The sequence below is a fragment of the Daphnia carinata genome, chromosome 4 (genome assembly GCF_022539665.2).
Source record: "Daphnia carinata strain CSIRO-1 chromosome 4, CSIRO_AGI_Dcar_HiC_V3, whole genome shotgun sequence".
In the NCBI taxonomy this organism is placed as follows: Eukaryota; Metazoa; Arthropoda; class Branchiopoda; order Diplostraca; family Daphniidae; genus Daphnia; species Daphnia carinata.
This window is the reverse complement of record NC_081334.1, coordinates 2,474,185-2,500,462: the sequence shown is the minus strand read 5'-3', so window position 1 is coordinate 2,500,462 and position 26,278 is coordinate 2,474,185. Positions and strand designations below refer to the sequence as shown.

General features: G+C 38.7%; 8 protein-coding genes across 14 annotated transcripts; 5 read left to right on the top strand and 3 right to left on the bottom strand.

The window, feature by feature from the left end:
- Positions 1-158: 158 nt before the first annotated feature.
- LOC130694632 (phosphatidylinositol 4-phosphate 5-kinase type-1 alpha-like) lies at positions 159-8,275 on the bottom strand. 7 transcript variants are annotated; one of them, XM_059494941.1, is made up of 15 exons: positions 7,825-8,275; positions 7,498-7,647; positions 7,185-7,433; positions 6,949-7,101; positions 6,722-6,886; positions 6,222-6,649; positions 6,011-6,143; positions 5,822-5,909; positions 5,243-5,305; positions 4,305-4,418; positions 3,702-4,043; positions 2,940-3,186; positions 2,760-2,846; positions 2,277-2,437; positions 159-2,212 (listed from the first exon to the last, which is right to left on the bottom strand). In XM_059494941.1, exons 1-15 carry the CDS (start codon positions 8,137-8,139, stop codon positions 2,076-2,078), a joined length of 2,832 nt encoding a protein of 943 aa, XP_059350924.1. In that variant the 5' UTR covers positions 8,140-8,275; the 3' UTR covers positions 159-2,075. The 7 variants fall into 7 exon arrangements, with proteins under 7 accessions (XP_059350924.1, XP_057373687.1, XP_059350926.1 ...); XM_057517704.2 differs by having other exon boundaries at positions 2,268-2,437; positions 7,825-8,273; XM_059494943.1 differs by lacking the exon at positions 2,760-2,846 and having other exon boundaries at positions 2,268-2,437; positions 7,825-8,272.
- Positions 8,276-8,458: 183 nt separating this feature from the next.
- Positions 8,459-9,871, top strand: LOC130694671 (polyamine-modulated factor 1-binding protein 1-like). Its single transcript, XM_057517764.2, has 5 exons — positions 8,459-8,591; positions 8,670-8,746; positions 8,957-9,169; positions 9,231-9,404; positions 9,472-9,871. The coding sequence occupies exons 1-5, from the start codon at positions 8,516-8,518 to the stop codon at positions 9,703-9,705; spliced, it is 774 nt and encodes a 257-aa protein (XP_057373747.1). The 5' UTR covers positions 8,459-8,515; the 3' UTR covers positions 9,706-9,871.
- Positions 9,872-10,409: 538 nt separating this feature from the next.
- Positions 10,410-14,890, top strand: LOC130694635 (cullin-1-like). Its single transcript, XM_057517712.2, has 15 exons — positions 10,410-10,528; positions 10,932-11,082; positions 11,155-11,341; positions 11,416-11,525; positions 11,587-11,695; positions 11,762-11,861; positions 11,930-12,207; positions 12,267-12,446; positions 12,511-12,765; positions 12,835-13,104; positions 13,172-13,363; positions 13,440-13,547; positions 13,649-13,749; positions 13,874-14,093; positions 14,160-14,890. Exons 2-15 carry the CDS (start codon positions 10,937-10,939, stop codon positions 14,238-14,240), a joined length of 2,337 nt encoding a protein of 778 aa, XP_057373695.1. The 5' UTR covers positions 10,410-10,528; positions 10,932-10,936; the 3' UTR covers positions 14,241-14,890.
- Positions 14,891-15,604: 714 nt separating this feature from the next.
- Positions 15,605-17,272, top strand: LOC130694666 (ubiquitin recognition factor in ER-associated degradation protein 1-like). The gene is made up of 7 exons (XM_057517760.1): positions 15,605-15,711; positions 15,900-15,949; positions 16,010-16,071; positions 16,134-16,288; positions 16,347-16,519; positions 16,588-16,830; positions 17,009-17,272. The coding sequence occupies exons 1-7, from the start codon at positions 15,709-15,711 to the stop codon at positions 17,226-17,228; spliced, it is 906 nt and encodes a 301-aa protein (XP_057373743.1). The 5' UTR covers positions 15,605-15,708; the 3' UTR covers positions 17,229-17,272.
- A 387-nt stretch (positions 17,273-17,659) lies between these two features.
- Positions 17,660-19,910, bottom strand: LOC130694649 (uncharacterized). Its single transcript, XM_057517734.2, has 3 exons — positions 19,182-19,910; positions 18,737-19,104; positions 17,660-18,677 (listed from the first exon to the last, which is right to left on the bottom strand). Exons 1-3 carry the CDS (start codon positions 19,588-19,590, stop codon positions 18,057-18,059), a joined length of 1,398 nt encoding a protein of 465 aa, XP_057373717.1. The 5' UTR covers positions 19,591-19,910; the 3' UTR covers positions 17,660-18,056.
- Positions 19,911-20,524: 614 nt separating this feature from the next.
- On the top strand, positions 20,525-22,580 carry LOC130694663 (large ribosomal subunit protein uL10-like). The gene is made up of 6 exons (XM_057517755.1): positions 20,525-20,598; positions 20,802-20,898; positions 20,960-21,135; positions 21,338-21,572; positions 21,753-21,938; positions 22,150-22,580. Exons 2-6 carry the CDS (start codon positions 20,845-20,847, stop codon positions 22,453-22,455), a joined length of 957 nt encoding a protein of 318 aa, XP_057373738.1. The 5' UTR covers positions 20,525-20,598; positions 20,802-20,844; the 3' UTR covers positions 22,456-22,580.
- Positions 22,581-22,899: 319 nt separating this feature from the next.
- LOC130694672 (probable transcriptional regulatory protein FMG_0893) lies at positions 22,900-24,110 on the bottom strand. Its single transcript, XM_057517765.2, has 5 exons — positions 23,828-24,110; positions 23,743-23,755; positions 23,417-23,663; positions 23,210-23,346; positions 22,900-23,150 (listed from the first exon to the last, which is right to left on the bottom strand). The coding sequence occupies exons 1-5, from the start codon at positions 23,972-23,974 to the stop codon at positions 22,927-22,929; spliced, it is 768 nt and encodes a 255-aa protein (XP_057373748.1). The 5' UTR covers positions 23,975-24,110; the 3' UTR covers positions 22,900-22,926.
- A 45-nt stretch (positions 24,111-24,155) lies between these two features.
- LOC130694664 (COP9 signalosome complex subunit 6-like) lies at positions 24,156-25,539 on the top strand. Its single transcript, XM_057517757.2, has 5 exons — positions 24,156-24,407; positions 24,485-24,613; positions 24,684-24,998; positions 25,054-25,247; positions 25,324-25,539. Exons 1-5 carry the CDS (start codon positions 24,257-24,259, stop codon positions 25,465-25,467), a joined length of 933 nt encoding a protein of 310 aa, XP_057373740.1. The 5' UTR covers positions 24,156-24,256; the 3' UTR covers positions 25,468-25,539.
- Positions 25,540-26,278: the final 739 nt, after the last annotated feature.

Below are 26,278 nucleotides of genomic sequence, written 5' to 3'. Positions count from 1 at the left end.
CCAGACTCCCCTGACACCTACATTAGCAAACCTGGTTTCAGTTAACAAGGTAGTACGTTACGTACCAAATTTTTTAGCTATTACACCATGTTTCAGCATTAGGAAACCTAACGTTTTCCATTTGAACAACAGGAATTCAAGCGTACAAGCTGTACTTCTTCTTCCGGTTTTATTGTAATGTTTCCTTCAACTTGAATCCACTTCTTTCTACTCACAGTTTGACAGTTAATATGTATGTAGAACAACAGAAGGGAAAGTACGAATAAAACATTCAATGATATAGTCTCCAGTTAAGCACACAATGAAGAAACCACGAAACATTGCCAGCGCTGTTACATAGGTTCGGGAGATATAGTCATTCAGAGGAGACAGAAAATAGTAGGAGAAAAAAAAAAGAATATTTATAACACATACAGAATAGGTATAAAATACTGCAGGAAAAAAAGAAACGTTATGAACAGGATGGAAGGTAATTTTTTTTTCTAACACAGCAAAGAGATAATTGTGATAATCTTTTGTTTAACGGTAAGAGACACATGACAAAGAGGAATAGGCAGAGAAAGTAGAGCTACACAGTACGCACCGTCATGGCCGACACGCTGAGATTTTAGACAAACGAAAAGGAAAAAAACGAAGCATTACTTGTACAGATAAAGGGAATTAGGATATAGAGAACTAGATGAGGTGTATCAATGTACAAAAAAACAGATCCAGCACTCTCTGGCGGTTATTGCTTCGTAAAAAAACAGGATTTAATGAATGCATATTCCCACAAACACCACACGCAGAAGGAAAGACGAGCAAAGGAGGGCAATGGGCAGACGTAGCCACCTGCCAAAAAAGAACCAAAACATTTGACAGAGCAACACACGAAAATGGGGGGAGTAATAAAGATTGGCCACAGGAAAAGGAGAAAGAATACACGACCCCAATACGGAATCATAATAAGCCCACAGGCAAACCATCCACCGAATGATAACGAATGAAAACATCCACAAATATTAACTAGAAAACAATAGTAATAAGACGATTTTCTTTAGGTTTCCAAAATAGAAACCATGTGTGTGGGCATAACCATTCAGAACATCGACCATAGTCATTACGAGCAAAAGAAAAAAAAAAATGAAAAGAATAAACAGCCAAAAAATAAGGAACCAAAACCAGCGAGAGAATCACAACTATCTTTTATAGGTGGAAATATCAACTCTGGATATACAAACCACTGATCAAACGACAGGGGCAGTGTTCACGTTGAATTTCCACACAAGAACAGCATCGAATGGACCTCACTTTCTTTCTTTTTCTTTTCTTTTTTTTTTGTTACATAAAAACATAGAAGAGACACACGAGACGAGGAAGGAAATAACCCACCGAAGAGTAGGATGTAGTGATAACAGCGACAGCAAAAATAGTACGCAAAGAGACTAAGCAAATAGAAGGCAAACATTCACGAAACCATCGTCCATCAAAACATTTTGCTTCTCCATTTCTATCTTCTTCTCCAATTCTTCAGTTTTTCTCCAGCAATCCAAGATGTTCACCGCAAAGCTCCCAGCTAATCTCAGCTCTCTTACAGGTGAGTCTGTAAACGGTTCAATGTACAAGTCCGATATCAACGATTAGCTTCTTTGTAATCTAGACGAAGAGAAAACAGACTGGGATTTTTTGGGGGGCACCTAAATTTCGATAGATTTCTTCCCGGTAATATCGCGCGGTGAAAACAAAAAGGATTTTTCAATCCCGTCTGCAACTACTAGCGTGTAGGAAAACTTCCTTCCGCGTCCGGCTATTGTCACTGGTCAGCAAACGTTTTTTTACCAAAACCGGAGGAACAAGTTATGGTATCAAGCCGATAATATAATAAGAAGTTGTCCAGGCAGTATGAGAAAAAAAAAAAAGGTCAGACAAATGTTTGTGTTCCTCTACACTTTAAAGAAAATGTTGGGCAATACGGAAGACGTATAGGAAATTCGGAAAGAAGATTCGCTTAATAGGAACCAGCACAGTCTCGAAAAGTTCGTTGGTTTTTTGCTCGTTGTGCTGTCGTCCGCCTTTTTCCAGGACAGCAAAATTGTTCACGGAATGCGAACGGAACTCACCATTTCAGAATCCTGATGAAAACTCGGAGACATACTTCCTTCGTTGACAACCTTGGCATGAACGCGGGACGAGTTGGCCGAAGTTTGGTTCATTTTCGGCGATCCTGAAAATCCTGGTGAAACAGAAAACATAACGTAATTCCTATATGAATGTAATGGACGCAATACCTAATTCACCGGAAGATGATGATTCAGTGAAGGAAGGCGTTCCTTCCGTCCATGTCGGGGTCGGTGTATGGCCTCCGGAAAGAACACCGCTCGCCATTCTTAAGATTTCCCCACTCCCTAGTGATGACGCTTTGCTGTTCGATCGTACCTCCAGCTGGACTTCGGACATGCTGTTTTGCAATCAATGACCCGTAAAGGTGAGTAAGAATTGTCCGACACAGAAATTAGATTTAAGAAACAACACGCAAACGTCTATGAAGCCCTTTGTTTTGCTCACCGAGGCTTCACTCTAAAGTGGCTGTTAGTAAAAATCAATTTTCCCCAGTGCATGCATTTGTCCAAACCCTGAAAGCTAATACCGATCCAAGGAGTCCTTAGGGTCTAATCGATTGATGGTGTTAATATGCAAGCTGTAAAAACACTTCCATCGTTGCAGTTAGCGCGTTTCTCAGTGTCGAGAGAACAACGGGAACTGAGTAATAATTTTCTAACCTGAAGATATGATGACTTGTCATGCAAACCAATTCTTCGGTATGACTGACCACTGATGTTTCGATCTGCTTCCCGAATTGCGGATTCCTAACCACAGAAGCCCTTTCGTGTTAACTGATCGCTTTCTAACCCTTAATTATGGCAATTATTTATACCTAAAAGAAAATATAGAAGCCCTACCTGATAGCTTCAGCTTGCGACGTCCAGTTCCTGCTTACGGTTGTCTCCGTTTGTCTCTTTGTCGAGATGTTAGCCGATTTACTTCCAGCTCGGCTAGTCTGGGCCATCGGCTGTTCACGGGGCCTATCCGATGAACCCGAACGCAGAACATCCTCAAATGCAGGAGGAGGTGTCGATGACGAAGATGAAGATGATGGTAGGCTTCGGGATTCTCCATCTTCATTGCTGGCTCTTGGTCGAAATGATACTGTTAAAAAAAGAGAAAGAAATGTGATGAAACGCTTTGAAGAAACACGGACGCAAAAGTTCCAATGCCAACAGATTACATGCAGCGGCAGCTACTTCGTGCAGCAGCATCGGGCGGATACATTAAAAATTCTGAAAAAAACACACACAAATCAACGCAAACTAACCAAACCAAACTGAGAATAGCACAACAAGCTTTACTACAAAAAAAAATCTCCGGGAATGGGCGATTAATTCAAAACGCAGGGCACTGTAAAGACCGACATCATCTACGTCTTTTAGTCAACGATGCGAGGACTAGGGTGACAATGAGTGAAAAACAGTAATTAAAACGTTCCAAATCAACGCCATCATGCTCAGTTCACAAACGATCAGCCAACAAAATTTCCAAAAAAAAGATAAACAATAGCTAATAAACCAAAAAAAAAAAAAAAGATCATCAAGTAGTCAAATTTCTCTGATGATGAAAATATACTGGAACGAAAAGTTCACCCATCATTCTTTTATTCGCTTCACCTTTAGCCGAGCCTGCCGATGCCCCTCCTTGAGACGACGGCACGGCAATATTAACCCGTTTAGGCGAGCGCGGCGGAACGGGTGGAGGAGGGCCCCTGGGACCAGCCCCAGAACCCGGTCTCAAGTTGCTTGGCACACGGTCTTTTAGGACAGCGGGTAAATTGACGGGAGTAGCGGAGCTTCCGCCAATGCCACCGCCGACACTGTTTCCAGTAGCGCTCGTACCACCGCCTCCAACCACTGTGTTGCTAAACGTAACTGCAGTTGCTGGTCCTGACATTGAACCCGTTCCTGTCGGATGTGGCATAGTCGAAACACCACCGATCGCTCCGGCGTCTGACGCTGGGCGATTCGAAAGCAGACAACAACAATAACATCAACTTTTCTCTTACGTTTTTTTTTTTTTTTTAAGAAAATCCTATCACTGTGAAGACGCCTATTCTGTTTCACTACGCGCTTGAAGGGAAGGCACTTGGCATAAAGTGAAATCCCCCGGCAGATTGACGTAGACAGTAAAATGTGTACAATAGCCGTGTTTGAGATAAGAGGCCGATTTTGCTAAGAATTTTGTAGGCTTTCATTGGCAAGGACGATGTAGGTTACCTGATTCTTGACTTGTGGCGAGCTGGTCGTAGTTTGCTGGCGCAGCACTATCCGTAACGGAGGTTGCTCGTGTCCGAGCTGTCAGCTTCTTCTTAGAAGGCGAATGTTTCAGCGCTGCGTTCGCAGTCACGAAAAAAAAATAAAAAATAAAAATAAAATGAGGACAATTCAGTCATTCAGTCCTTCGATAAAGACAAATCTAACAGAGCTAATGAATAATTACTACGAAATAGCTTAGAAAATAAAAGAGAGAAAAAAATAAGGAATGGAGGAACTAGTTAAGATAAACTGAAATCATAGTCCAACTAGGGACATAAACTGAAAAAAAAAAATAAATAAATAGAACAAAGTTGTTTACGAACAGAAACATTTCGACGCAATATTCATAGTACGTGAACTACATCAAAAATGAGAGTTGTCTACTAAAGCAGGAAGTTTTTAATCTCAAAGCTACGGAAGGAATAATGAAATCGTGTTCGACTGAAAACTGAGAGTCAGCGCCTGGAATCAAAATGAAGACCTCGTTTCGGATACAATAGACAAGCATCCGAGACTAGAAAATAAAAAGGACGCAAAATAAAATGAATCACTAGTCAAGGACGGTAAAGAAAAGAAAAACCCATAAAGAAACCAACGCATCGAAGTTTGCCAAAAAAAAAAAAACCCAAACATTGTCGTGCTAGACGTACGACGAAAAGAAAAAACGAAAAATGAGATCAATCATTGGAAATCCATCAACCGAAGAAATAAAAACGTATGCATGTTTAAGTCGATATAACATGCCAAAGGGGAAAACGTGTGCTGAATCCGAGAACATTGAACTGCCATAAGAGAACTAAAAAGTTTGGTCAAAGTAGATTTTGAAAATAAAAAGAAGTGCGGAATAGACGAATGAAAAAACTTGAGAACGCTGGAATTGTTCTAAACGGAGCATTTACCTAAGTAGCTGGATACCAAGTTGCGGAATTTACGGTGTTTGCCTTTAAACTCGGGCAAATCCACTGCAAGCCGATTTTTGTAAATTGATTCGGTATTTTTCGAGCAATAAGTTAGAAGGGCAGAAAACGAGAAAAGAGAGTAAGAAAGACATAAAGGTCAGAAAGGCCGTGAAAAAAACAACAAACATAAAGAGCAGACGGAAATGCCACACAGTTAGGCAAGGAGGAGGATAACGACAGTTAAGTTTCCAAAACCCATCAAAGGGAACTCGAATAGAATCCAGGGGAAAAGAAAAGAGAGAGAGAGACAGAAGGACAAATCGAGAACGGCAGAGGTAAGTCGTATAGAAATATTTCTATGAAAGGAAAAGCTGTTTGTTTACGTTGTACCAACTTTTCCTCAAAAAATGAAAGAAAGAAAAAGAAAACAGCTTGAAGCACTGCTTTTCTTTGAGGTTAAATACCGTGTACATCAGAGTGAAAGATAGGTAGAAGATCCCGACAACCAAACTCATGATAAGAAATCTTTGAACGAAGCTCAAATGCCATAGTGAAAAAAAAATAGCAATTTTGACTTACGTGATGGCACCTTTCTGAAGACCTGCTTAGCCATGAAGTTTTGGAATCGCTGCGAATAAAAACCAGGACGATGGACCGACACCGTATCCTAAACAGAATAGTGTAACAACATTAGGGCTCGATTAAAAAAAATGATGATAATACTCAATAGAAAGAAACTTGAGCAAATTCAAATGAAAACAAACATACCCCATCATGAATCATGGCCTTGAGTGTGTGTTCAAGTTTTTTCTTTAACCGATAGCTCTGTAAAATGTCGATAATACCTAGAAAGACCAAAAGTCTTTCGCCCTTAGCGTTACGAGCTGGGATGCCACCGGGTCTGTTGAAGGGTAATCAGAAAGATATGATCATATATAAACAGATATCATGTGTGAAGATGTTTTCAAAATTAGCTTACGGAACATCGTCTTCCTCGTCAATGGGTTCACTTTCCGCCTGGATACTTTCTAAAGCAGTGGAATGAGCCACCAATTTCTGACGGTTGATGGAGCGGCTACGAACTAAAGGTGGGGGTTGAGTAGTTCCTGTTGCCCCAGACGATGTTCCTGCCACAGCTCCATTCTCTTCTCCACTATCTTCATCGCCAATAGAATTATTCCTACGACGCTCGGCTTCTTCTTTAGCTGCCAAATCCAGATTGTGAATTGCAACTAAAAGGCTGTAGTCCATAATCTTAAAGCTTTCCAAAACACGACAATCTCGTTGAATCGTCTTAATCAAAGCATTATACGTATCCGCTTCCAACATGATTCCATCTGGATGAAGTTCTAGGAAATCCAGGTCCTTGAAAGTGGGCACTGTTTTACTCCGCTCTGATTTTGAAGCCTTTCATAAATGGAAAATAGAATTGTATAAATTAAACATATGAAATGCCCCCCACACACTAAGCTAACGTACTTTTCTTTTATATGTAGAACCCTTGAGATCGTATTTCTCGTGAAGTTTTATCGAAGATGGTAGCAAATTGTTCATAACCACCATCCGTACGTTCTTCGAGTTGCATATGTAACAATACAATCCGAAAAATTTAGGCAATAGCGTTCGAGGATTCTGATTAAGGTTCTAAGGAAATCAAAATAATGATTAGTTAGACATGTACGTGCTAAGGTTGAAGTATTTCGTACCATATAATAACCAAGGAGCAACTTCATAAGAAATTCTCCCTCTTTGTGTTGTACAGTTTTTATAATGAATTCGTCGTCTGCCGATAGGTAGAAAATAGATCCGCTTGCTCCCGGATTAGTCAATTCTCTTAGCGGTTCGTTGCAAAGCGATAACTGTAAACATAAGCTTAATTAGTATGGTACGGCTACTACAATAAGAAAATCGTTAAAAAAATAATTCTTTTCGTGTAACACACCAAGAAGTCGTCGGGCTGAATGCCGAAGAGATCTCGAAAATATCGGAAGGCGATAGGCGCAAATGATTTGAAACGAAAATCTGAGTAATGATGTGCAGGTGTTAGCTGTGATCCTTGTGAATAAAAATTTGTTGTTTCAATAGTCATGAAATCTTGCATCAAGAGGTCTCTTTCAGGTTTTGATGCCAGTCCTCCAACAGCATGACTGATACCCAGTTGAATTGAACCCATAATTTGAGAAGTGTGAATCTGTATATCAATTTGGTAGAATATAATAGATATGCCATCTAGCCAAATACTACAACTTGCTCACTTTTTTATATGTCACTTCACCTCCCTCTCCTACTCTCCGATGACCAAGTTTCTTTTCTCTATCTGTTTTTAATGTACCAGCAGATCTAGCTCGTGGAGATAAAGGAGTTTTTGGGCCCTCTCCCGTTGCAAGAGAAGGATCTTGAGCCATCTAGGAGCATTTAAAACAATAAATTAACCTTAAAAAAGGGCTTTAAGAATCTATTACACAACACAAGATGTACTACTATTGCAAAACTTTGGGTTTCTTTTGCTGTATTGCACAAGCACAATGGTTTGCAAACATGTGAAATTATTTTGTATATATCAACATAAAAGCTTAACATACCTCAAGCGGGGGTGGTCTCTTTTCTTTTTTACTAGAACCTGTAGCAACATCCTCAGAGGAACTGAGCTCATCATCATGTTGAGGAATGCAGTCGTTTGGATCGGAAGATGGATCATGCTGATTCATAGGAGTTAAACTTCTAGCTGCTTCTTTATGGTTACTCTCTGTATGAGATGGACCATCTTGGTGAACTGTTGTATCATTTTCTGAAGACGAAGGTGTTTGTTCGTTTCTTTCGCCAATCTCCAAGATTGAATGTGGGCCTGACATGGACGAAACGGCACCGAGTTGTACGACGGACGAACTTGTGCTCATTCCACTTAGAATGAATTTTAAGATTTGAAGACGACTGCAAATGAGTTACATGGAATTCTGTTGGGTTTTATTTTTTTAAAACGTCCACCCTAATCTTTAGGAACGAAGAGAACTCGTCAACTCAACGCCTCACACAAACTAGGACAAATTTAGTTTAGTATTTTAATACTACAGCGATCAGCTGGTTTCTAAAGTAAGAGGTTGCCGCGGCAACGAGTTGTTTAGACTGAATTTAAGGTTTTCTTGTTACAAACGTCTTATATGAATTTTCAGTGCACTTTTTCCACTTTTTTACAAGTTTTAATACTATTTACGTTACATTTATCCACCCAAATTAGTCACCGCGTTTTACAGATACAAGACAAAAAAACGTAAAATGCCTTTATTACGAAACAAACCACTTGCAGACTGCCTCGATTTCGAAGCAAGCATTCGACATTATCAAGATCTTAGTACGCTCGACAAAATATAATTATTGTAAACTGCAGATTTTTCTTACTCGTATGCATAATGTTTTGGCTTTTTGATAGATCACCAAATAGAACAACAAACGACTGCTGTATTCGACATGGTGAACAAACTAAATAATTCCAAAAACTCCGAAAACGTAAATCACGCCAATTATTCATACAATAGTTATATTAGTTGAAGTAGTAATTATTCTTTATCAAAGATAAACAAAAAGAATTGATTTCTTTTGACGTTCATGTAAAACACGTAACATATTCCAGTGGTGAAAATAATCGCTATTTGCTGGAGAAGTGAAAAACTTCCAACAGACCTGTTAATTTCATATTTTCCGTCTCCAACGATGTAGTCCCAATACGCAGAAAAATCCAAAACTGAGGTCCTGGATCAGTTTAAAGAAAGCAACAAGAACACTTCATCAGACGCAACAGTCGCATTGACGCGTGCAACCACTCGTGACAAACCTGCAGTGAATAAGCATCAAATCATAGTAGATTTAAACCAGCGTTTACGCGATCTGCAAAATGAATTGGAATCAACAAAACTACAACAGAAGAAATCGGTTAGTTTGTTGAATTGTCTTTTCTCTTTCTTTTAAAAACGACATTTTAATCACTCTGCAGGAAGAAGAGAGAGAACTACAAAGGCAGGAATTAATTTATCTTAAGGAGAATGTAAAAAAGATGAAAAGTGCCCTTCATTCGAAGCAGCTGCTCTATGACGCTAACAAGAAAGAAGTGGCATTAGCGATGGAGAAGTTGAAATCGGAAGAACAGGCGCGAAAGTCTTTACAAAAGGTATGGATAACAAATGCGAAACCTCTCAAATAATAGAAGATAAAAGTTTTAACTGTATTTCTAATAGGAAATCGAAAGAATTGCTAAGCAGTTGATTCTTGTCACAGCCGACAAGGAGAAATTGGCCGAAAAGCTAGAGCATTCGAAGACGGACCTCATGTTGTTAAAGCAACATAAAATTGACGATCATCCCGTCAACAAAGTTCCCATAATGCTAAAGTGTATTCGGAAACAGTCACTACTAATCGATAACTTATTAAGGCAAATCTCGTGCTTGGAACAGTCGAAAAACTTATTGTAAAGCATAGTCTAATCACATTCCTAAATATAATTATTTTACTACCCCCTTTAAATGCAGTCCTGTTTTGTCTGCCACGCGCGAAACAGACATTTTTCCTTTCAAGTTAAAAAAGAATGTGTCTTATTTCATCATCATAGTACTTGCGTAATACAATTTTAAGATAATAGCACGTGCAGCATGAGATTTCAGACGTTTAACTTCGATAGGGGAGATTTTTGGCTTCATCACAAAATTATCTACTATAACGATTAAGCCAGTCGTAATCGCACTTCCCCTTCGCAGAGTATGTGCTAGCTACACATGGGATGAAAAAAATTTAAAAAAACTATACTTACCATTCATAAAATGACACGAGATTTCTTTTATCTTTTCATGGACCCGTACTTGTTCTTCGGTTTCCTTTTCATCTTTCATTTCAGTTTCACCCAACCTTGTTGGACATCTTTACATTCTTTTACGTAGTACTCGAGTTGTGATGTTGGACTGCTGGTTAAGTTTAACATGGACGTTTGTATGTGTCTTTACATCAGAAAGAGACTCCCTAAGCTTTCTGTAGATATTCTTAATCATGTTCCACGACGAAGAATCCGAAGCAAATTTTAGACAAAAGAAAAATATGCAACATTTTGGAGAGAGGCCCAAACATGCGAGGGGCGACTGGCGACTGCTACTGCTTTCCTTTTCTTTTTTTTTTTCTTTGTCGAATTCGCCGTCTGGCAACATGGCATTCAGTTTTCAGTAATAATTGACTAAGGGAGCTAAAAAAACCATCAAGTTGGAGCAATCAGCGTAGAAAAACTTGCAGCTAACAAATTTCAATCACGTAAGTTTTAGCTATTTACCTCCAGTAAACAATATCAAGTGCTGATACTACCACTACCAGTTTATGTTATTGAATTTACCGGTGACTAGGTCTTATATTTAAGTCTTACGGTGAAAGCCTGATGCTTTGCCATGAGTTTCTATGCGAATTTCTTTTTTCTGAATTTTATCCATTGTTTATTTCTGCATTTTGTTTGGGAAAAGATCTGGTTTACTAGTAATATTTGATATTTATCATGTATTCTCTGCTTAAATTGATTAGAAATGACCAAGTCAAGTAATGTAAAAGGTAAACAATACTACAGGCTTCTTCCAACACTAGCCATTTCATTTCTTCAATAGGACATTGTAATTGAAACATGAGCAATTTGATGGTAATCTTATACTATACATCTTCTCCTTAGGTGCAATGATGTCCAGTCAACGTGGTCAAAGCAGCTATGGGTCTAAAGCACCCATAGATCTGGAACACATTTGGTCAGACCTTTTACAAGGCATTGAAAAAGTCTACAACAAACAGGCTATGTCTAAAAAACAGTACATGGATCTATACACGTAATTTCCATTTATTTATATTTTGTTTCCTTTTTATTTATGTTAAAAAAAATATGTATTAATCTTTCTCAGGCATGTGTATGATTATTGCACCAACGTAAATAATCAAGGAGGAAGGGGTAACTCTGTTTCAATCCCTTCTGCTGCCACTAGTAAAGCCAAGAAGAGCCAGGCTGCTGGTGGGGCCCAGTTTGTAGGACATGAACTGTATAAAAGATTAAAGGAATACCTAAAGGCTCATTTAGTCAGTGTTCTTAAGGTATAAATCCAACACAAATGTACACCTTGCACTGGCCCTAGGGCCTTCTGCAAAATATTTTTCTGTTTTGATAGAATGGAGTCGACTATATGGATGAGCCTGTTCTAAAGTTTTATACACAGCAGTGGGAAGAATACCAGTTCAGCTCAAAGGTTTTGAATGGAGTCTGTGCCTATTTAAACCGGTAACGAGGTTTGATCCGATATTAAGATGGGAAAATGACTAATTGTGGATTATTTCCATAGACATTGGGTGAAACGGGAATGTGAAGAAGGTCAGAAAGGCATTTATGAAATTTATCAGTTAGCCCTTGTGACATGGAGAGAGAATTTGTTCCGCCATCTTCACAAACAGGTACTACAATACTAGATGAATTACCTTTTTATTCCGGCAATTTGATTCAATCTCTTTAAACTATAGGTAACGAATGCCGTGCTGAAACTCATTGAAAAAGAGCGAAACGGTGATCCTATTAATACACGATTAGTTAGCGGTGTCATGAACTGCTACGTTGAACTTGGTACTTTGCTTACATGGATGGAGAAAGAAAATTCGAATCCGTAAAATATATATATATTTTTTCTTTAGGGTTGAACGAAGAAGATCAGACTGCAAAGGGACAGAATTTGTCGGTGTATAAAGAATCGTTTGAGAATTCTTTTTTAGAAGATACAGAGCGCTTCTATACCAGAGAGAGTGCCGAATTTCTACGCCACAACCCAGTGACCGAGTACATGAAGCGAGCCGAGCAACGACTTGCTGAAGAACAAAAACGAGTTCAAACTTATTTACATGAAGCCACCCTTGACAAGCTAAGCAAAACTTGTGAAAAAGTCCTTATTGAAAAACATTTAGAGATCTTTCAGGTATACCCTTTTCGTCAGATTGTTGGAGACCCTTTTCTTATTTATAACCCATTGTTCAGGCGGAATTTCAACACCTTCTTGCCGACGATAAACACGATGACCTCGGAAGGATGTACCAATTGGTGTCGCGCATATCAGAAGGGCTAACAGAATTGCGAACATTGCTCGAAGATCACATAACTCAGCAGGGCTTGTCGGCCATCGAACGCGAAGGAGAAGCAGCACACAATGATCCTAAGGTATGTCGACCTGCTGATATACAAAGAAGCAATACCCAAATAACGTTTACGGACGGTCGCAAAGGTTTACGTTACTACCATTTTGGACGTGCATCGTAAATACAACGCGCTTGTGATGTCAGCGTTTCATAACGATGCCGGATTTGTGGCTGCTTTGGACAAAGCTTGCGGGAAGTTCATTAATAGCAACGCAGTGACGAAGGCTGCAAATTCGTCGTCGAAATCGCCAGAATTGCTGGCCAAATACTGTGATCTTTTACTGAAAAAGAGCGCCAAAAATCCTGAAGAGGCCGAGTTAGAGGATACGTTAAATCAAGTGGTTAGTTTTATCTGTTAATGTTTTTTTCTTTACGCGTCTCAATTAATTAATCGAACGTATTGTACATAGATGGTCGTTTTCAAGTATATTGAAGACAAAGACGTATTTCAAAGGTTCTACAGCAAAATGCTGGCAAAGCGTTTGGTGCAACATATGTCGGCTTCGGACGATGCCGAAGCATCAATGATCTCCAAATTAAAACAAGCCTGTGGTTTCGAATATACTTCTAAGCTTCAGCGCATGTTTCAAGATATCGGAGTCAGTAAAGATCTCAACGAACAATTTAAGCGCCATCTAACCAATTCTGCCGAGCCGCTTGACATCGACTTCAGTATTCAGGTTAGAAGGCTAAAAGAAGTCCATAGTTAGCAACGAATGATATACTATTTCTTAACTTCCACAACAGGTTTTGTCATCTGGATCTTGGCCTTTCCAGCAATCAGTCAACTTCTCCCTTCCATCCGAGCTAGAGCGCTCTGTTCAACGTTTTACTACCTTTTATAGCAGTCAGCACAGTGGGCGCAAGTTACACTGGCTCTATCAAATGTCTAAGGGTGAATTAGTCACCAACTGCTTCAAAAATAGATACACTCTTCAGGTTTCACTAAATTGGACTATAATTTCTTATCGTATTCGTCTGTTTTTATACAATTTTGTATTCTATTGTTCTGTAGGCTTCAACTTTACAGATGGCTGTACTTTTACAATACAACGTCTCTACCACTTGGACAGCCACACAGCTAAGCGATGCAACAGGAATCAAAATGGATTTATTGCTGCAGGTTATTACGGCCACTTAATTGCAAAAGCATTTTTGATTTGCCAACATCTTTTTATTGTATTTATTTATTTAATTTAATAATTTTTTCGTTGTTTTCTTCAGGTAGCACAAATTCTGCTGAAATCTAAACTGTTGTCGTCGGACGATGACGAAAACGAATTGCAGCAGTCATCTCAGCTGTCGCTTTTTGTTGGATACAAAAAGTAAGCAATGATTTATCATATAAGTTTAGTTCGTAGCCACGCGCCCGTATCCTATCAGTTTTATTCTTCTCTGCAACCTTTTGCTGCCAAGTTTATAACATTTTATAAAATTACTCAATTTCAGCAAAAAGTTACGAGTCAACATCAACATTCCGATGAAGGCTGAATTAAAACAAGAGCAAGAAGCCACGCAACGGCATTTAGAAGAGGATAGGAAGCTACTAATTCAAGCGGCAATCGTACGCATCATGAAAATGCGCAAAGTACTCAAACATCAACAATTACTGGCCGAAGTCCTTAACCAGCTTTCGTCCCGTTTCAAGCCGAGGGTGCACATAATAAAGGTATTTTGATTTACCTAGAGGCATAATCTTATACCTAGACGTATGTATAAATTTTATTTTTTATAGAAATGTATTGACATCCTGATCGAAAAGGAATATTTGGAGAGAACCGAGGGACAGAAGGATACTTATTCCTATCTCGCATGACTTCTTTATTCTGCGAGTTTTCCCTTAACTTTTGCCATTTTCGCGTTTAACTTCTACGCTAAAAAATGGGAGTCGAGGAGAGAAAGAGTTTTCACGGTTGTTGCCGCTGTTCACTAGCGGTTTTTACGAACAGTGGGAACCGTGACCAATTCTAGGAACAAAAGACGCTCACGGAGTTGATCATATGACTCTTGTTTAGCTTACCCATTTCTGTCTTGACTCCCACCTTATATTTACTTCTTTTTTTCGTTTTCTGTTCGTGTATCTTACTGCACTTTTGATTTGGCATTTCCCCCCGTCTGCTCATCCCCTCCATCTGGCTGAGAACTCTTTGTATATACGTAATCTTCTGATCTGAGCGATAGTTAGAAGAGGGACTCTTTGCCAAAGGGAGTTGTTTGCCTTTGCTAACTAGGGTTCCTCTCTAAGGCTGTGCTGTACTAAGTTGATTGAAATCTTGTGACCATGCTACAACATTGTTCCGCCTTCTTGCGGGATGAGTGGTAAGTGTATTTTGAGTCCTTGGTTTTTGTCGCTCTCTGGAGGTTATCATTTTCGATTGTTAGTGGGTGCGAATGGGTTAATGTGTGAAGTTCTGCTAATAATATCACAAATAAAAATGAAAATTATTTCATATTAGAATTTCCGAACGAATCTGTGGTTAGTATTGTGTTCACGAATAATTTCGACAAAAAAATTTTAAACAGCAAACTGAGGTGGTTTGACAAATTCTGATACTGCAAATTGGTAGTGGTAATGAGGGCATGCTATGTGGAGCGATAAATTTCAATTTCGTTACAAAAATCGTAGATTTTGTATACATATCCTTCCTCTAATTGTCACACAGTTCTTTGTTATAAAATATTGTAATACACCGTGATAAGGGCTGAAATCTCCTCGAGTCCCGTATTGTTACATCATGAGAGTGGACATGAAAGAAGTCTGTTGACCATAGACTGTGGATTCCACCATTGCGTAAATCATGGAAGAAAACTGGTAAGCGTTTCTAATGAACGATGGAAATGTTCTTCTGTGTCTAATAAAATATTGATTTTTTTTTTGCAAATTTCTTATTTTCTTATCAGTCAAACTCACCTCAAATCATACCAACAACAATCACTACCTCAAATACAAAGTATACATTTATATAGATAGGCATACATCGATTTCCTGTAAAATATTTTGAGGGAACAGTTTCCACCGAATACTCTCGAGGTGCGCCCATCTCTCCCCCAAGTCCATTAGAAATGGATGCTCGTTGGAAAAGAGGAAGAGGAGGACCTTTGCTCAGAGTTTCCACAGTGATTTCCATGTGATATCTTCTGCTCTTGATCATTCCATATTCCAAGCACACGATATAGCCGGTCCCTAGGTAAACAGGCTAATGTTTTCAGGCAGTTCTTTGTTGACAAAATTTGTGAAGAACGGGAGGATAATATTGTAATAGTTTACTATTAAAGAATACAAAATGGTAAGCATGAACTCAAAATTTTTTTAAAGTGTCATTTTTCGTAACTGGTGAGATTCTTCATTTCGAAACTCTCTATGGTAGATAAGAATAGAATAGTATATAAAAATAAAATCACATAAAATGTTTTTATGTTATGATATTCATATCAATCATTAAGTGGCTGATTGCTATTTCCTATTTACATCCAGTTCGGGTTTGGTTTTCTGGAAATGCCTCGGCCATTTAATACACAATACAGGTAAATCTTATACAAAATATTTGAAGTGATGCAAAAATGAACTTAGAATGGTTTGTTTAGGTGTTATTCAGTCTCCATGTTGCCTGGTCAGGAGCGTCTAGATGTTGAAAAAGGAGGAAAAAGTAAATAGATATTCTTTTATCTGCCTGATTATCTTCTGGTTTATTCTTTATTTTTTATCTAGTCATAATGCCACCCTCTGCCCTTGATCAGTTGACAAGGCTCAATATTGTGTACCCAATGTTGTTTAAGTTGACAAACCCTAGAGAGGGACGTATTACTCATTGTGGAGTATTAGAATTTGTTGCAGACGAAGGTAAAATATACCTACCTTACTGGGTAAGTTCATCTTAAATGTTCATAAAATTCCCACAAATCTATTGTATTTATATATTAGATGATGCAAAATCTTTTCTTGGATGAAGGTGATTTACTTAATATAGAAAGTGCATCATTGCCTGTTGCTACATTCTCAAAGTTTCAACCTCAGTCTGAGGATTTTCTGGATATAAGCAATCCTAAAGCTGTGTTGGAAAATGCACTGAGAAACTTTGCATGTCTTACTACTGGGTAAATATGGAAAAAAAGTCATGATCTATTTTTCATCTTACTCCAGTTTAATTTACTGTACACACCAGGGATGTTGTTGCTATCACTTACAATGAAAAAGTTTATGAGCTACGGGTCCTCGAGACGAAACCAGGAAATGCTGTTTCAATTATCGAATGTGATATGAATGTAGAGTTCGCTCCGCCTGTGGGATACTCTGAACCTAAGAAAATTGTGAAAGAAAATCAGGAAGAACACATGGATACCATTGAGCCAATAACTTACGAGCCCGAAGATCAAGGATTTGTAGCCTTTGCTGGACAAGGAATCAGGTAAAATTTTCTCTAAAGTTTATTGATAGTTCGAGTCGCAGAGGTCGGAATTTCAAAATCACGTTTCGATAGAGTATTGACATTTTCCCGCTAATACGAAGTTTAGATTCCTATTGAACAACTTTTCGAAGTTGAAATCGTCGCTCTATTGCTCAATACTTTCCAAATTTTTTATCAGGTTGGACGGGAAAGTAAGAAAAGTCAAAGAAGATGAGCCCCCTCTTATTAAAGCTAGTTATAAACGAGGCGTACCTGACTATGATTACCAATTCGGTAGCCTCAAGTTTATTCGAGCCCCAAAGAAAGATGATGACAAAAAAAAGGAATCTGCTGAAACTTCTACCTTCGAAGCTTTCTCAGGTGCTGGAAAATCTTTGCGCCAAGCGAAAACAGTTTAAAATGAATCTTCTTCCATAAGTCAAAATAAACGTATTTTCTATTCCCGCTACTGCGTATTCCCATACGGGTACAAAAATGAATTACGAAATTGATATTTACAGTTGTAAGGTGTCTCAAATCTATTGTTGTATGCTCAGAGGTTACGTAGTGGGCTTCTCTATAGGTGTATTGCTATGCTATTCTCCTTTATCTTTTTGGCTATTTATTTTCTATGACTATTCTCACCATACGTTGAAACAATAGTCTGAAAGCATAAAACTAAAACATTTTGACATTAGCACGCTATGGTTCCATCCACCTTCGACGTCAAAGCGATTTGAAAACGAATTAACTTTTTTGTTTCTTCTTCCCATGGGGCGACGTAAGGCAACCAGAAGTTTGCCCAATCTAGCAGGGAAATGATTCCCAAACATTTAGTTCCACGTAACTGTTCAAGGAATTTCCGCTTTGTATTAATATGTAGAAAGTAAGATTAAGTACATGTAAGCAATATAAAATACGAAACCGTCTAAACCAGAAAGATCAATTTTTGTCTGTACAGTCATTTAACAATCCCTATGTACAAAATGCATACAGTCACCAATACGTTCTTTTAGCGTAAATATGTTGCACAAAATATAAAGTGATTCATCAAACACAAAAAAATCTAATACATTTCAATACGTAAAGATACTGATAGTCATGTAATAGGTTAAAATCAATTTCGATCTTAACAAGAACCGCGTTTTAAACAAAACAGAAATACGATGCCCAAAATAAAAGGAAGACAATGTAGTAAATCGCCATGAACCTTAGATGATAAGAGCGAGAATTACTGAATTTTTGCTTTACCCATCAAGACGACGAACTCTGATCCTTTGCTTGTAATGATATTCTTTCAAATAAAGTTTAAGCGCTCTGGGTAGATTTAGTGCATTAACTCCATCATACGTGATATTGCTGCAGATTACTGCTCGACTGAGATGTTGCAGCGTGAACGGGGAGTTCCGGTGAAGAGGTAAGGTCAGTGTCGGTTCGAAAAACATGCACAATTCGGGATTTTTATAATGATCAATAAGTCCCAGGATAGTGGGTGAGCTGTAAACTCCCGGGTCATGGGAATCGAAACTAAATCTGTGATTCCACTGTTCTATTCGCGCGTGAAGCGATCGATTGTACCGTCGAAAACTGACACTGAAAAGATATTCTTCTTGTGCGGAATCTCGCAACAAGAAAGTTCCGTCTGGTCGGTTTTCAAGTAACCGCTCAGCTTCGTAACGATCCATTTTTCCCCAGTAAAAAGAGCACTTGGTAATATCTAATAAATCAGGGACTAAACAATGCAAATAATCCACTTGGGTATGAGCTTGGCGCAGAAATTCGGTGCCTTGTGCATCAACTTCTAGTTCAACGGTAGTGATGTTTGAAGATGCAGTATCTCCATTTCTCGGGGTTAGTGTAAACATACCCTTTAATAAAAATAAGTGTAAGAAGCTGAATCCTTACATCAAAAGAACTAAGTAATTACTTGAGGTCCATGTTGATGCTGATGCCAATGAAAGTGTTGAACAAGGAAGTGTAAATCTCCGTGCGTCAAAACATTCCATGCTCGTTGAGAATCCATACTAATCGCAAGGGATCTGTGGAGCAATACAGTTAGTCCTTCTATCAGTGAAGCACTCAGGTTAGGCTGCGGAGCAACTGTGACCCTGCTTTCCAACTGGGGTTCTACAACAGTTGACTCAGCTGGTGGCATTTCAGCTTGAGGTTTTGCTACAGCATTCTCTTCAGTATCATCACTCTGTAGACGGTAGCAAGATGGTAGAGATTCAATTTCCATTTCTATGCCTTCAGCTATTTCTCTTGCTCTTGCTATCCTGGCCACTTCATCTTTATCTAGAATTTTTAATTGAAAGGTGAAATTTAGCATCTATCCAGATAAAAGTATATGTTTCAATGGACTAATTATACACCTTCAACTGGATAATCAGATGGATTGAATCTTGCAAGATCAATCATGGGCTCCTGTGGTGCAGTTGCTTCTACTTTAAGAGATGTTGGAGACTTCAGTCTCCAACTGAGAGTCCATGAAAGCTTGGATTTGCTAGATTTTTCAGTTTTTTCTTTAGATTTAGAGGATTTCCTGCATCCTAGAGAAAGATTACGAAAAGTTCTTCTTGGTACACTTTCACGTGGGACAGCTCCTTGACTTGGAGATGTCTCAGTATTTTCCGAAACTTGGTTTAGTGATGGATGGCAAGTAGCACAAATTGCTGAAGATGAAGAAGGTTTGGTTGCACAGTTGCAGCCTACTGGATTATGGGCTTCAGCCATTTTTGTCAATTCAATGGATGAGAGCTGCCGACATAAACAAACCCCCATTACATATCTTCCATTGTTTTGACGGATCTGTCTATGAGTCGATAAGGATGGAATAGAACAGCAATATCTTTTCGTTCGATAATGGATAACGAAGAAAACAAAAACGGGGATTCCACTACTGCACCACACCCTTCCTTGAAATGCCCGGAGTATAAACAGTACCAGATAACAATCACCCAGCAGTTAGCGTCACAGCAGTTGTAACATTTAGACAATAATTTACACAAATTAACGCGTTATTCGGGCAACTTATTTCGGGGAACAAGTTGACCTTACACAACGCATTAACTGTATACTAACAAGGCCTGCTATGTTAACCGAGCCAAAAGGTGTACTTTTTACAAGAAAAGTAGAGACACCTAACGGTTTTTACTAGTACTAGCCCGAACAATTTTGTTTGTCAATTCGTTACCAGTTTAGTAGGATATATTTCGAAATAAATTGTGGTAAATCTTTTTGCCAAGACAGGCAGAATAACGATGTATGACAACGAGAATGCTGAACGGTCATTAGGACGCACTTACAAAACAGTTTAATATAGCTAGTACATCGTTAAGCTATACCAATCTACATGGCTGACGAGAAAACGATATGCTTTATACCAATTTCAGTAACCGCTTAAAACATCCGTATCTCTTTTTTAGTAAGCATGGAATGAAACCCGTAGGCATCAAAAACACATTTGTCCATTAAACCTCTCTAAGTTATAGCCTATCTGTTTGGTGTCGGTAGTACCTTCTCAAGATGTCTGTAGCGTTATAGTCTTTTTGGTGATTTAAAAGAAAACTAAAATTTTTTATTTCCATGTATATTAATTTTTACTTTTAGTTTGCTATTTACTAACTTGATAAATTTTCTGGTTTCTAATTTATTTTTCTCTGACAAGTGGAATTTCTTAATGAGTGTCTGGCAACGTCCATTCATTTTTTGCTTCGTTGCCACACCGCTAAGCGCCGTTTACTTCATCACTTCCATTCTAGTTCGGTATCAGTACCGGTTCATCACTTGGTAAGTATTTTGTTCTTGATTTCATCCTGTAAAATCTAAGCAATCCTACATCTAATATTTGTTGTTGTTGTGTTACCTGCTTTGCATTAAATATGTTATTGATTACGACCGAAAAATATTGTCCGTAGAAATCGGGATATTCTTTGCACGTAGATTTCGTTTACCTAGCGTGACATTCTTTAACAATTTTTTTTGTCATGCAGTCCTTAAATCACCTTCAGGATATCCTTGTAACCCACAATCAAGATGGGCAGGGAGGACAAGACTTCGTGGAAAGCCAACTACTTCGTGAAACTCGTCGTAAGTATCAGCGGAGTGGTTCTTTTGATCAATAGTTTTCTCAGCTGAATTGTTCTTGTAGCAACTTCTCGATGAGTACCCCAAGTGCTTCATCGTGGGAGCAGACAATGTCGGATCCAAGCAATTGCAGCAAATTCGTCGCTCATTGAGGGAGCATGCCGTCGTTCTCATGGGAAAAAACACCATGATCCGCAAAGCCATTCGTGGACATTTGGAGAACAACCCAGCTTTGGAAAAGTAAGTTGACATTTGATACATATTAGGATCTTACGTGATGAAAAATAGGTATGATCACTGGTCAAACTTGGATCCAGCAATGGAAGAACCCTCCAAGTCAAAGAGTTAAGATTACAAATGCAAGAATGCAGTCTGATATTTGTTTTTATATAGCTTTTAAGGTTGTCCAGTACTTTGTCTTTAACTGTATCTTGATTTACAGGCTTCTCCCTCATATCAGGGGCAATGTAGGTTTCGTCTTCACTAAAAATGATTTAGTCGATGTCCGTGATCGCTTGACCGAAAACAGAGTTCGTGCTCCAGCTCGTGCTGGTGCACTGGCTCCATGCCCTGTTGACATTGAGCCCCAGAACACTGGTCTTGGACCCGAGAAGACTTCTTTCTTCCAGGCTTTGTCCATCCCAACCAAGATTTCCAAGGGTACAATTGAAATTATTGTAAGTATTTTGAACATTTTCTCAAGAAACATACTTTTCCATGATGTAATTTTAAACTTTCGTTCTCCTGAATCGCCAAAGAGTGGCGTGTTGAAAATTGTTTAACTGAGTTCTTTTCTTATCATGTTATGTTGGTGTGTTGGACAGGTCCTCAATCCTATGATTTTTTTTAAATTTTAGACTACCGTTAACGTGATCAAGGAGGGTGAACGTGTCGATGCTTCGGCCGCTACTCTCTTGAACATGTTGAACATTTCTCCGTTCACTTACGGTCTCGTTGTTCAACAAGTCTACGATTCTGGAACTGTGTTTGAGCCGAAAATCTTGGACATCAAGCCAGAATCTCTGCGTACACGTTTCATGGAGGTATTAATTGAACCCAAAAGGATTGTTCTTATTAAGTGATGTAAAATCTGAAACCGATCCCGGATCAACCTTTGGACCCAGAAATGGGAGAACCCTCTAAAGGCCGGGTTTTAGTGACGTACAGTGCCGTTATGGCAGTCTGAATTTTCTTTGGAAGTTTCTTAGCATTCGGAAGTTTGGTACATTTGTTAACGAAGTTTTCCTTTTTTAGGGTGTTCGTAACGTCGCTAGCATCTCGCTTCGCATCGGTTACCCAACTTTGGCATCTGCTCCTCACTCGTTGATCAATGGTTTCAAGAACTTGCTGGCTGTTGCTGCTGCAACTGATATCGAGTTCAAGGAAGCTATGACTGTCAAGGAGTTCTTGAAGGATCCTAGCAAGTTTGCGGCTGCCGCAGCCGCATCAGCTCCAGCTGCTGCCGCCCCGGCTGCGGCCGCTGCTGCTCCCAAGAAGGAGGAGAAGAAAGAAGAATCCGAAGAAGAGGATGATGACATGGGTTTTGGTCTCTTTGACTAAATGATCATGTCGTCATTTAATCTGTTTTTCAAACAGCTAGTTAAGTGCTGTTACATGGTGGGTATGTCCCATATACCGCGGATAGTTATCTTGACTGACTGGAATACAATGACAGATTATCTGAATCATTCGCATTTTCTATAGATCTAAAGGATAGTCTGTTTACCGGCATTAGAATGCAATCTGGGTATAACGAAATAGTTAGCTGAAATGGAAAGCGGAATCAAATAGGAGTTAGAATGGGCTTAACTTTCCTAGTCCAACACCACACCCAAACTTGATACAAATGTCGTCAGATGGTTGAAGAGTTATTTACTGTTGGCGGAGGATTTGATTCGTTTACATACCCGACATTTTTGAGAATTTGTTCCGTTATCAAAAGGCAATTAAATTTCGATGAACGCGTCCGTTTTGTGCACTTGTGAAAAAAAAACTTAAGCGTGATCTAAGACAATTTTGTACTACACTTGTTCATTCAATATTATCATGAATTCTTACAACATCAGGTTCTTCTTCTAACTTGCTATACAGCTTTGACACTGATGCTATATCTTCCTCTGATTCAATTTGAACTCTACTTAATGGGATATAATGTAGATCAGATTCGATTATATTGTAGCCCAGTTGGTTTATAGCTCTTCTGATATTAAAAAAATCTCTAGGACTGCATGTAAAGACAAAATTTCCCTCTTCCGCTATTGGGATGAAAGACTGAGTGGTTACACATAATGAAAAATGATTTGATTTCCAATACCTGTGACATCTTCAGCTCCTACATTTATTGCATCATCAAGAACTTGTTCGAGTGTTTGGCCTTGTGACAGTGGTAACACCTTTATTAATCCTTTGTGACTGAACAGATTGTTTGAAACTCCATCGGCCCAGGATCCACTATTTAAAAAAAAATGATATCAAATTCCTCTCTTTTTGTGCCATAGCTGAAACAATTCTCTTTACTTACTTGAACTTCCTGTTGATTGTATTGATGCCCTGTTTTGCTTTTAAATAACTGGTAGACAAAATCTCAATTACAAAGAAAGTTCCCTTGGGACCTCTGACTTCCAGAATATATTGTTTTAAATCTTCTTGTGACTGTGCAGCACTTTTCAGTACTTGCTGCACCTTCTCTACTGGGACATTGTGTTGTCGTGCTTGCTCTACAAGGTGGGCCAGTTTGACATTTTGTTTTGGATCAGCTGAGCCTTGTTCTGTAATACAAATATTGCTGTTTTCACTAATTGGGTGTTAACAAATTCCTGTTTAATTAAGAAGATTGAATAGTTGAACCTTTGATGATTGCCTTAATGAAAAAAAAACAAAATAGCATGTTAATAAACATTTTGGAAATGGGAACAATGAATTTGGGACAAACCTTCATCTGTCGAAAAAGCTTCATATGCAGATTAGCCCTTTCAGCATCTTTAGCACCTTTTATATGTTTGATATTAGCCCATTTGCTGTGCCCTGCCATGTTTCTCGATAGCGAGACAAGAAAACTTAAATGCGACTTTTTAAACATTTCTAGCTATATTAGTTTTACATGCAGATGTATGTAGTAAAAAAAACAAGTCCTGAATAATGTTTTTACAATATATCCCTAATGTGATTTGAATTGTAAAAAAATTTGGGTTTATGCAAAACTGCTAGACGACATGCTTGAGATGATTCGTCTGCTAGTCGATCTTGCCGCAAACATCGGCTGCTTGACTTCAGCAGACAGAGCATAAACAGTGTTGTGTTAGCTGTTATAGACTTGCAGGTGTTACATATCTGAATTCCCATTTTTAGAATCATAAATACAATGGATGTCGAAGAAAGCAACCAGAATCTGAATGTGATGGCTTCATCAGGAGCTACGGGGAGTATATCTGTATTACTGCACCCTTTGGTTGTCATGAACATATCGGAACACTGGACTCGAGTACGAGCACAAGAAGGCAAAGCACAGCAAGGTACATTTGTTCACTATGTGTTTTGTGTTTATCATACATGTTTAAATTCTATTATTTTATCCACAAAAAATTCACAGTGATTGGTGCACTTATTGGAAAACAGAAAGGCAGGAGTTTGGAAATCATGAATTCATTTGAACTTGTATTCACTGTTATTGACAACATTGTGATTGACCGAGACTACTACAACACTAAAGAGGAACAATGTATATATTAGTATTTTTTAAAGCACAGTGGAATGTCCATTTTACCACAAAAGTATTTGAAAATATTCAGTCAAGCAGGTGTTTAGTGATATGGACTTCCTGGGTTGGTATACCACAGGTGATACTCCAAATGAATCTGACATACATGTCCATAAGCAAATTTGTGAAATCAACGAAAGCCCTGTCATTCTGAAGCTCAATCCATTTACACGAAATGCTGACCTTCCTGTCACAATGTACGAGTCTGTAATTGATCTTGTCAATGGAGAGGCTACCATGCTATTTGTTGAGCTGAGCTACACATTGGCTACAGAGGAAGCAGAAAGGATTGGAGTTGATCATGTCGCCAGGATGGCGTCTGGAGATTCTGCTGAAAGTTCTCAAGGTGGTTTCTTGCTTCTTTAACATCTACAATACATTAATTACCTATTTATAAACAGTGGCGGAGCAATTGCAAGCTCAGCACAACGCAGTAAAAATGCTTGCTAACCGAGTACGATTGATATTGGAATACATTCGGGCCATGGAACGTGGAGAAGTACCAAAATCACACGAAGTTTTGCGGGAAGCCAAATCTCTGACTCACAGACTACCTGTACTCAATTCGGAAATTTTCCAGGAAGAATATTACACTGTAAGGTAAAAATTTCCCATTATGTTTCTGGGTTTTATAACTTACTTTTTGTTTTTGTTTTTTTCTTATAATTCAGCAATACAATGATGTCTTGCTGCAGACGTATTTGGCATCCATTACTAAAGCTTGCCACGACCTTCACCAATTTGTCACCAAATTCAACATACTCTGCGATCGCCAAGGCATAATGGGTCGCCGAATGCGAGGTCTCTTTTTTTGAACTGAGCTATTCATAAACTATTGAAATAAAATTTTTCGTGTCAACCCTAATACAGAAATTTCGTTAAGATTCGATAGTTGTTGAGTCCTAAAAACCTTCGTGCCCTGCCGAAGGCTTAAAATAATAAGACATCCAAAATAATTGTATTACCGTTTTATGCGTTTTCATTTTGAAAAGTAATCGTTCTTTTAGTACAAGAGGTATACAATGAGGCTTATTTACACATAGCCCAATGGTTGCAATAATTGGTGCCTCAAAGCCCCCACGTTGCAGAACAGCTGTAAGTGCGCTATTTTGTCTTCTGCGAAACGTGGTCAAGAAACGGGATGTGAAGAACTGGTTATTTTTACCTCGTGTTTCGTGCTCTACAAAACCCTGCGTTATTTGAAGTTGCATAACAACTTACTGTGTATCGTAAAATCTCTCGAAAGTGTCGGTCTGTACTAATTACCAACGAATTTCATCACCTACTGGAGAAGGGGGCAAAAAAAGTTAGTGACGTTTAACAAAGTGTTCATTAAATTTCTGCTTTACAATAGTTACTGATTATCTTCTTTTTGCTGGTTGGCTGCACTTTTGAGTTGAGGTAATATTCCTAGAAAATGTTAGAACTGATCTACCGATTGTAGTAAATCATTAAGATAAGCGATAAATGTATTTAAGGATTGACCAGTGAACGTCTTTTGGCTGCCCTGCCGAATGCTCACAGGTGGCAGCAACCCATTCCGACAAAGTAATCGAAAGAAAACGACCAGATATTAAGAATCGCTGCTGTAACTAGGAAATGGTCGAATTCATCAGCATCCGCTTG

Bases quoted from the DNA above. Each gene is read 5' to 3' on its own strand.
- LOC130694632 (XM_057517704.2), bottom strand. From the start codon at position 8,139: ATGAGCACAAGTTCGTCCGTCGTACAACTCGGTGCCGTTTCGTCCATG. The intron at 4,419-5,242 runs GTAAATGCTCCG...CTGCGAACGCAG, and splicing joins CTTGGTATCCAGCTACTTAG to CGCTGAAACATTCGCCTTCT. The intron at 3,187-3,701 runs GTGAAGCGAATA...TTTTTTTAACAG, and splicing joins ATCGGCAGGCTCGGCTAAAG to TATCATTTCGACCAAGAGCC.
- LOC130694671 (XM_057517764.2), top strand. From the start codon at position 8,516: ATGCCTTTATTACGAAACAAACCACTTGCAGACTGCCTCGATTTCGAA. The intron at 9,170-9,230 runs GTTAGTTTGTTG...ATCACTCTGCAG, and splicing joins AACTACAACAGAAGAAATCG to GAAGAAGAGAGAGAACTACA. The intron at 9,405-9,471 runs GTATGGATAACA...TATTTCTAATAG, and splicing joins CGCGAAAGTCTTTACAAAAG to GAAATCGAAAGAATTGCTAA.
- LOC130694635 (XM_057517712.2), top strand. From the start codon at position 10,937: ATGATGTCCAGTCAACGTGGTCAAAGCAGCTATGGGTCTAAAGCACCC. The intron at 11,526-11,586 runs GTAACGAGGTTT...TTATTTCCATAG, and splicing joins GTCTGTGCCTATTTAAACCG to ACATTGGGTGAAACGGGAAT. The intron at 13,548-13,648 runs GTTATTACGGCC...TGTTTTCTTCAG, and splicing joins AAATGGATTTATTGCTGCAG to GTAGCACAAATTCTGCTGAA.
- LOC130694666 (XM_057517760.1), top strand. The intron at 16,072-16,133 runs GTAAATAGATAT...TTTTTTATCTAG, and splicing joins TGTTGAAAAAGGAGGAAAAA to TCATAATGCCACCCTCTGCC. The intron at 16,289-16,346 runs GTAAGTTCATCT...TTTATATATTAG, and splicing joins AAATATACCTACCTTACTGG to ATGATGCAAAATCTTTTCTT.
- LOC130694649 (XM_057517734.2), bottom strand. From the start codon at position 19,590: ATGGGGGTTTGTTTATGTCGGCAGCTCTCATCCATTGAATTGACAAAA. The intron at 19,105-19,181 runs GTGTATAATTAG...TAAAAATTCTAG, and splicing joins ATCTGATTATCCAGTTGAAG to ATAAAGATGAAGTGGCCAGG. The intron at 18,678-18,736 runs GTAATTACTTAG...TTTTTATTAAAG, and splicing joins AGCATCAACATGGACCTCAA to GGTATGTTTACACTAACCCC.
- LOC130694663 (XM_057517755.1), top strand. From the start codon at position 20,845: ATGGGCAGGGAGGACAAGACTTCGTGGAAAGCCAACTACTTCGTGAAA. The intron at 20,899-20,959 runs GTAAGTATCAGC...TTGTTCTTGTAG, and splicing joins ACTACTTCGTGAAACTCGTC to CAACTTCTCGATGAGTACCC. The intron at 21,939-22,149 runs GTATTAATTGAA...TTCCTTTTTTAG, and splicing joins TGCGTACACGTTTCATGGAG to GGTGTTCGTAACGTCGCTAG.
- LOC130694672 (XM_057517765.2), bottom strand. From the start codon at position 23,974: ATGTTTAAAAAGTCGCATTTAAGTTTTCTTGTCTCGCTATCGAGAAAC. The intron at 23,347-23,416 runs GTAAGTAAAGAG...TTTTTTAAATAG, and splicing joins ACAATCAACAGGAAGTTCAA to TGGATCCTGGGCCGATGGAG. The intron at 23,151-23,209 runs GTATTGGAAATC...TCATCCCAATAG, and splicing joins AGGAGCTGAAGATGTCACAG to CGGAAGAGGGAAATTTTGTC.
- LOC130694664 (XM_057517757.2), top strand. From the start codon at position 24,257: ATGGATGTCGAAGAAAGCAACCAGAATCTGAATGTGATGGCTTCATCA. The intron at 24,614-24,683 runs GTATATATTAGT...GAAAATATTCAG, and splicing joins CAACACTAAAGAGGAACAAT to TCAAGCAGGTGTTTAGTGAT. The intron at 24,999-25,053 runs GTGGTTTCTTGC...ATTTATAAACAG, and splicing joins TTCTGCTGAAAGTTCTCAAG to TGGCGGAGCAATTGCAAGCT.